Source organism: Indicator indicator, chromosome 1 (assembly GCF_027791375.1).
Source record: "Indicator indicator isolate 239-I01 chromosome 1, UM_Iind_1.1, whole genome shotgun sequence".
NCBI lineage: Eukaryota > Metazoa > Chordata > Aves > Piciformes > Indicatoridae > Indicator > Indicator indicator.
Window position 1 is genome coordinate 91,207,783 of NC_072010.1, and position 7,973 is coordinate 91,215,755.

Genomic DNA, 7,973 nt, shown 5'->3' on the forward strand with positions numbered 1-7,973 from the left:
CACTGCTTTTGTTGCTGGTGTGTAATAACAGAATCAGGAGATTTCATACTCAGAGAGGGACCAAAGGAAAAGCTCAAAGTTGGAGGAAAAATGTTACTCCCTGCACCAGAGGCATGTAGACAACAGCACACACACTAGGCATGTGTGTGGGACTTCCATGAGTCATGTCTAGGATCTCATGTTCATATGACTTAGTGCACACAGGCTGTTAAGGGTCTTCTGAAGAGGAGAGCCAGGACTAGGATCACTATGACTTTACACAGGACAGAGATATGTCCTTGAGCAAATGGTCTGCAATAGACAAACACTTCAGTCTGCACTTTCCAAACTGATCATTGATGCTGGGTACTTTGTTGAAGGTATGGCTACCTTGAGAATGTAAGGATCTGATTTCCAGATAGAATGATTGCTCATTAATCATATTAACTAGTGGGAGCTAAAGTGCTCAACAGCTGTGAAAACTCAAGCGCAGGACTACTGTAGCTTGGACCATCTATACATAAGCCATCCCTTGTTGTTAATTATTCCTGAAAATTTTGTCTTTTATTTCTTTTTTAAATTTTCTTTTAGTTCCTTATTGAAAGAGTTTTGAAAACAAATGTTAACAGTTGCAGTTCCTCAGATCTCACCATCATGTCCATCACAGAAATACTAAGAAAGAAATTAAAGTATTCTGAAGTCTGTGATTAAAACCAAATGCTGCAATGGCCAAAGACTGCAAACCAGTAGAAAGGGATGTGGAATAGAATCACAGAATCACAAAGTATATCTCATTGGAAGAGAACTCAAAGATCATCCAGTCCAGCAAATTAAATGGTCACCACAGAGCTCAGAAATAAATACCAGCCCTGGAGGGGGGGCAAGTAACAATCTTCTTTGGCTTCAGAATCAGCAATGGGAACAACCCTAAAGTCAAGGACAGTGGGTTCATCATGGGGCAGTGGGAGGTTCTTTATAGCAACATCAATAGATAAAAGCTTCTATTCAATAGCACAGGAACTGGCCAGGGCAGCTGGATAATGGTCTGGTCCTGTAACATTAATGGGGCTCCTTGTAAAGTTAGACAAAGGCTGTGCTGCATCAGGGCCCAACATTTATCACATCTCCCTCCAAGCAAGCCGAACTCAGCCTCTTAGTTTGGCCTCTAGACTTACTGTCCTAATGTTTGTGGTGGCTGGTATTTCAGAGACCTTACTCTTTTCTCTGCTCTGAAAGGTAGAGAGATGCCTGGGCATTGGAAGTTCTCTGCAGCATGCTGAGGAGACGTAACCTTCTTACCACTCTCCTGATTGCCTTGCCATGGGCTCTTCTCCTAACCTTGTGGCACCAGTACCCAACCACCCATTACCTCAGCCTGCTGAGAAGTAAGTGCAAGAGTTCTGTGGTCAGTGTGGTGGCGGTTGTGATGATTGCTGGTGTGAACTCTCAGTAAGAGATACTCTCTCATGGGATGGGTTAATCAAAGACAAACTCGCTTGAAGGCACCCTCAGGGTTTGCCTACAAGCAGGCACACAAACTGTACTTTAGAGTGCATTAAACATTCACCTTAGGCTGGCTTTGGGGAGAGGATGCTAATGTGCTGAGCACTGATTCCAGACAGATGTGTCCCCAACACTCCCTGTAGAGGAGGCAGCCCAGCAGTGATTAGTTCTTTAGCATCTTCCTTCTTCTTCTTTCTTTCCTTCTCTCCTTTTGCCACAGAAGAGACAGATGAGAACGTGACCTCTAAAGCTCTCCTCAATGGTACATCTGCACTGAGAGAAGAAGGCCTCCCATCATGCATTCGCCAGCAGCAAAGCATAGGGGCAACACCTAAAGTCATCCACAATTATGTGTACTCCAGGCCTCCTCCATGGTCAGACACCCTGCCAACCATCTTCGTTATCACCCCTACCTACACCCGGCCGGTGCAAAAAGCTGAGCTGACTCGTCTGGCCAACACCTTCCTACACGTACAGAACCTGCACTGGGTGGTGGTGGAGGACTCTCCCAGAAGGACCAATCTGGTATCCAACCTGCTGGAGAAGGCAGGGCTCAATTTCACCCATCTCAATGTGGAGACACCCAAGAGTCTGAAGCTAGGACTGTCCTGGATCCCATCCCATACCCCAAGGGGGACACTACAGAGGAACCTGGGGCTGCACTGGCTGAGGGACAGCTTCAGCAACACTCCACCACCAGAAGGGGTAGTATATTTTGCTGACGATGATAACACCTACAGCCTGGAGCTATTTGAAGAGGTAAGAGCCTTAAAATGACATAGGACAGAAAAGCAGGGTACAGCTGCAAAGCCTCTCAAGACAAGGTTGCACATGCAAAGACCTTTAAGTTAGGACTACCACATGGACTTATAGCATTAACTGGAAGACATTGCCTAGAGCCCCCCTTGCCCACCCTGCACTCAGTGGGAGCTGGGTATAGGGCAGATGGAAACCTACAGTTAAGCTAACCCAGTAGCTGTGCTGTAAAGAGCACATCTGTCATCATATAGGCTTCAGATGTGAATAACTTCATGAAGTTCAAGAAGGGCAAGCATAGGGTACTGCACCTAGGGGAGAATAGTCCCCTGCACCAGTACAGGTTAGGGACTGACCTGCTAGAAAGCAGCTCTGGAAAAAAGGACCTGGGGGTGCTGGTGGGTAAAAAGTTCACCAAGAGCTAGCAATGTGTCCCCATGGGCAAGAAGGCCAATGGTATCCTAGGTTGCATCAAGAAGAGTGTGGCCAGCAGGTCAAGGGAGGTTTTTCTTCTCCTCTACTCTACCTTGGTGATGCCTCATCCTGGAGTACTGTGTCCAATTCTGGGCTCCATGGTTCAGGAGGGACAAAGAACTGCTTGAGAGTGCACAGTAAAGGGCTACAAAGATGATTATGGGACTAGAACATCTCTCTTACAAAGAAAGACTGAGGGAGTTGGTGCTTTTTAGCACGGAGAAGACTGAGAGGGGATGTTATCAATGTTTATAAATACTTAAAGTGTTGGTATCAGGAGGATAGGGCCAGTTTTTGTTTTTCAGTTGTACCCAAAGACAGGACAGGAGGTAATGGGCACAAACTGGAACATAGGAAGTTCCACCTAAACATGAGGACGAACTTCTTGGAGGGGGGTAGAGCACTGGAACAGGCTGCTCAGAGAGGTGTTGGAGTCTGCATCTTTGGAGTCATTCAAAACCCACCTGGATGCTTCCCTGTGCCAAGGACCAGAGGATCTTGACACCCTCAGGGAGAGACAACCTGATTTAATGAAGCACGAGAGACAACATTCTAGCAAAGCATAAATCTGAAGTGTTCTGTAGGAGTGTGATGGGTAGGAGATGTTAGAAAAATGGACTGACCTAATCCACCTTTCCTCCTTGGCTGTCCTTCTATGCTCTTCAGTTCCAGCCACCAAAACAGATCACAGAAGCTTGCCCAGACTTTTGCTGGAAACCTGGCTTTTGCAAGATGCCAAGTCCTTTGTTAACTTCCAGAAATTCCCAAACTGTACAACACCACTTGAGACAGAGAGTTAAGCATTTCCACTATACCCATTTCCAGTTTCCAGGATTTTTTAGGTCTCTGTAAAGCTCATCCTTTCTTACTTCTTCCCAGATCCTTTCTGACATTATAAAACCCCACTCTATCAGATAGCAGCCATGGATAAAAAAACAAAGGTGGAGGGTATTTGCCATAGATGAGGATAAAGATGAATCAGTCAGGGAGGGAGAAGGCTTGCCTGAGGGTGAAGTTGCAGTGAGTGGAGTTGATCATTCATAGATTCATAGAATGGTTTGGGTTGGAATGGACCTTGAAGATCATGTACTTCCAATTCCTCTGCTATGGGCAGGGACACCTTCCACCAGATGAGATTGTTCAAGACCCTGTCCAACCTGGCCTTGAACACTTCCAGGGAGGGGTCATCCACAATATCCCTGGGCAACCTGTTCCAGTGCCTTACCACCCTCACTGTAAAGAATTTCTTCTTCATATCCAGTCTAAATCTAGCCTCTTCCAGCTCAAATCCACTCTCCCTCCTCCTATCACTACCAGCCCTTGTAAAAAGTCTCTCCCCAGCTTTCCTGTAGGCCCCCTTCAGGTACTGGAAGGCCACAATGAGGTCTCCCCAGAGCCGCCTTTTCTCCAGGCTGTCCCCATAGGGGAGGTGCTCCAGCCCTCTGATCATCTTTGTGGCCTTCCACTGGATGCGCTCCAGCAGTTTGATGTCCTTCTTGTGCTGGAGGCACCAGTATTGGATGCAGTACTCCAGGTGGGGTCTCATGAGAGCAGAGTAGAGGAGTAGAATCTCCTCCCTCGTCCTGCTGGTCACACTTCTTTTGAAGCAGACCAGGATACCATTTCCTTCTGGACTACAAGCACACATTGCCAGCTCATGTTGAATTTTCCAGAGTTAGAGGACTGGTGACAGTTTGGCATTTACTAAAATGTTACAAAAGATTATAAAACCGCAGATAAGCTCAGAAAAAACAAAGATTTTCCTTCCTCTGAGGGACTGAACGTGGGCACAGAAAAGGAGTGAGTTTGGTGTTTGAAGAAGAACCTGCTAAAACAGCCTTGTGGCTCTGCAGTCTGTAGCTCTTCTTCAAGGAGCAGCACAGGTGAAGAAGAACTTGTGCTGCTTAGACTGGGTGGGAAGTCAGCAGGAGAGGACAGGTGCCAATGAAAGCAGAGGATGGCAGGCTAATGGGTTGGGACAAATGTCGTGGTGTGGAATGCTCTCAGCACTGTTTCTTTCTGGCACACAGATGCGCTACACGAGGAGGGTGTCAGTTTGGCCAGTGGCTTTCGTTGGGGGACTACGATATGAATCCCCAAAAGTGAGCCCAGCAGGGAAGGTGGTGGGCTGGAAAACTGTCTTTGACCCTAACCGGCCCTTTGCTATTGACATGGCTGGGTTTGCTATCAGCATCAAGCTGATTTTGGAGAAGCCTCAGGCCAGTTTCAAGCTGGAGGGAGTTAAAGGAGGCTACCAGGAAACCAGTCTGCTGAAGGATCTAGTGACTATGGATGGGCTGGAGCCCAAGGCAGCCAACTGCACGAAGGTGAGTAGGACAAGAGTACTTGAAGATACGCTTTCCTTGCTGGGTTCTGGCTGGTTTTTTTTCCGCCTCCTGCCATGCTTCTCCACCTTCCACTGTGCCTGCCCTGTGCTGGCATGTGTCAGTGCTGAATGGTGCTGGAACAGAGCTTGCCAAAGTCTTCATAGATGCAAAGCTCAGAGAGCACTCAGGTACAGTTAGTGCTATGCACTCTGTTAACAAAGAGCCTCAGACGTACACTTCGTGCCCAGATTGTTTTTCCAAAATCCAGGAGGACTGGCAGAGGATTGAGTCTCTGGTTTCAGTCCAGAATGGTCCTTTCTTCTTGTCACTGTTTCATGTGCCTGTGAAGTCTCTCCCAGGTTTAACCCCTTTGAATTACATGCTTCAAACAGCTGTGAGCCGTGGGTTGCTGAGGATCCCACCCGATGAATGTGCTGCTCTCAGCGTTTCCATGGCATCCAGAGTCCCTGAACTCCTTGTGATTCCCTCTAGGTGTTGGTTTGGCACACAAGAACTGAGAGGCCCACTCTGGTTAACGAAGGCAAGCGTGGATTTACAGACCCCAGAGTAGAGGTGTAAGCAGAGAGCCAGCTCCAGGGTGTGAGTACCTTTGTCTTGACTGGTTGTGGCAAGACAATCTGTACTTGTTTTCTTATTTATGTGATCGTTTCCTTAAAGACTGTATATACGTTTGTGCCAGTAACTCCCTTACCATGCCACCCTTTCCACAAGAAGTAGACCCTCAACTTTACCCACTTATGATCAGTATTTCATACTTGCTGTGGTGGTTTGAGCTCTGACTGGAGTTCAGGAGCTCAAATGATAACAGATTGAGATTCCTCCCCCGCCCCTCTCCCTTTCTCCCGGCAAGGTGGAGAGAGTGGAGAGAGAGGAAAAAAGAAAAAAAAAGGGGGTAGGGGAGAGGGAAAATAAATTTGTGAAACAAATAGTCTGAAATCAGTTTGGAAGTAGAAGAAGTAAATTTTCTTTTTTTTTTTTTTTTACAAAAAGAAAACAGGGAGGGTTCACAGAGGTGAGGAATGAGGGTAAATGGGAAAATATACAAAACCAAGCCTGGATGGCCTTGTATTCCCCTGGATGTCAGTGGATTCATTTGGAAGAAAGTAGGCCCCAGCCATGTGGTCAGTGCAGGAGGCAGCGGCAGCAGCAATGTTCTTTCGAGCAGACGAGGCAGGAAAGAGAGCGAGCAGCGAGATGTCTGCCCTTTGTATAGGCTTGCTGGACAGGAAAGGGGAGTGGAATAGACCACTTTCGAGTCAGGGGACCCCCCTTCTCCCGGCAGGGGAGGAGCCAAATCCCCCCTGGATTAAGTTTCTTTTGTCCACCTGGGGGCTGGGTTCTTTCAGTCCCATCCAGGATGGGTGTAACCCAGCACACTTAATCAAGTCTCCTTGCAGTCCACATGGAAAGAAGATTCCTGTGGTTTCACTCAGTAATAACACAAGCCAAATTCCTTGCTCCCCTATTTCTGCCAGCTTCAAACTCTCTTTAGGGTCAAAGTTGTCCCACAGTGTGTGGAAAGAGACCACACCCCTGCGAGCCTTGCCACCTCTGTAGTGCTCTATGCATCTACCTGCATCTTTTAGCCTACATGAAAAACCATGGTGTGGGTGCAGCAGGGAAGGGCTGCTGGGACATTTAGACCACTTCAAAACAGGAACCAGCAAAGCAAACCCTACACCAGCTCTCACAGAATTTGAGGGGCTTGGCACCAACTTTTCCAAATCTAGGAATACATCTGCTGTTGAAGAGAAATAGTAAAGGCACTGGGAATGCCTTTGTGATCCACAGAGCCAGGTGGAGCAGGAGGGTGGAGGATTACAGCCACCAGAGATGAGTGCAGAAATGTATCAGAGATCAGTGATATGTTCTTAGAAATAAAGACTGCTGAAGAATAGGCATCAGTGGAGCTACAACCTCCTTTGCCAACTGCCATGTCTTCTGATCCCAATGTCTGCCCTGGGCAGATTCCTAGCCCAACAGTCCCAAAAGAATAAAGGTATCCAATATGGCAGTACATAGCTATTTCTAGAACGATTCATATCTGTGGCAGGGATACAGGACGCTGAATGATTTACTCTGACTTTGGAAGATATGCCAGGGCTGCTTTCAGTCCTGACCCCAACAGACACCTCAGGTCAGATTTATTGGTAGAAATAAAACTGACAGCTTTCATGCAGGCATCCATGAGTATTTCAGCTTCTGCACTGATCTGTTGTGTGCATTACTAGTAGGTGCACGCTGCATTTCCACATCATCTCCTCAGAGTGACAGCTGTACAAAGAGTGCAAAGCAATCCCAGCACCTGCACGCCCAGCGACAGATGGGAGGGACAGGTGTCACTTGCCTAAACATAGACACCTGGTGTCACCATAGGGACCCTGGGGCAGCCTACCTGTCCCTCCTTTAGGGCACAAACACTAAATCCTTACCATGTCTGCCAGCTTTTGATTAATATCTCAGATATCCTAGCAACCCACAGACGATGCTAGATGCAACCTGCAAATGATGCTAGATGCTTGTGCTTAGGCAGCAGCCCCTCTTTTAATCTGCACCTCTGTTACTGGCTCATTTTACACACCCACCTGTGCTGGGTCTGCAGTAGGCTAAAGCTATGACTACCCAAACACAGCTCATGAGGACTCAGAATCCAGTTAACTGGAAGTATCACTCACTTCTTAAAGAACAAGCAGGCTTGTAAAAGCTCAGACAGATTAGACCTGCATTGCCTACTTGTCAGAAGAGGGGTTGATTTCTCCACTACAGATGCAGAGTGTAGATGTGATGTTTTCATAAATGTCCCATTTATGTATCAGTGCTTTTGTCCTTATCCTCTTTCCCTGACTAAACACTCAACCATCCTCCATGAGACATTCCACGCACCAGCTACAGATTCTCATGGGAATGGTTCCC

The 7,973-nt window shown here is 47.3% G+C and overlaps 1 protein-coding gene across 1 annotated transcript; it reads left to right on the forward strand.

The window, feature by feature from the left end:
* The first annotated feature begins 1,225 nt into the window (after positions 1-1,225).
* On the forward strand, positions 1,226-5,618 carry LOC128968220 (galactosylgalactosylxylosylprotein 3-beta-glucuronosyltransferase 1-like). Its single transcript, XM_054382594.1, has 4 exons — positions 1,226-1,364; positions 1,703-2,241; positions 4,743-5,039; positions 5,532-5,618. Exons 1-4 carry the CDS (start codon positions 1,253-1,255, stop codon positions 5,616-5,618), a joined length of 1,035 nt encoding a protein of 344 aa, XP_054238569.1. The 5' UTR covers positions 1,226-1,252.
* The last annotated feature ends 2,355 nt before the right edge of the window (positions 5,619-7,973 follow it).

What these genes read in the sequence shown, in the direction of transcription:
- LOC128968220 (XM_054382594.1), top strand. Translation starts at nt 1,253, where the DNA reads ATGCTGAGGAGACGTAACCTTCTTACCACTCTCCTGATTGCCTTGCCA. An exon ending in GCCTGGAGCTATTTGAAGAG is followed by an intron (nt 2,242 to 4,742) that starts GTAAGAGCCTTA and finishes TCTGGCACACAG; the next exon opens with ATGCGCTACACGAGGAGGGT. An exon ending in AGGCAGCCAACTGCACGAAG is followed by an intron (nt 5,040 to 5,531) that starts GTGAGTAGGACA and finishes GATTCCCTCTAG; the next exon opens with GTGTTGGTTTGGCACACAAG.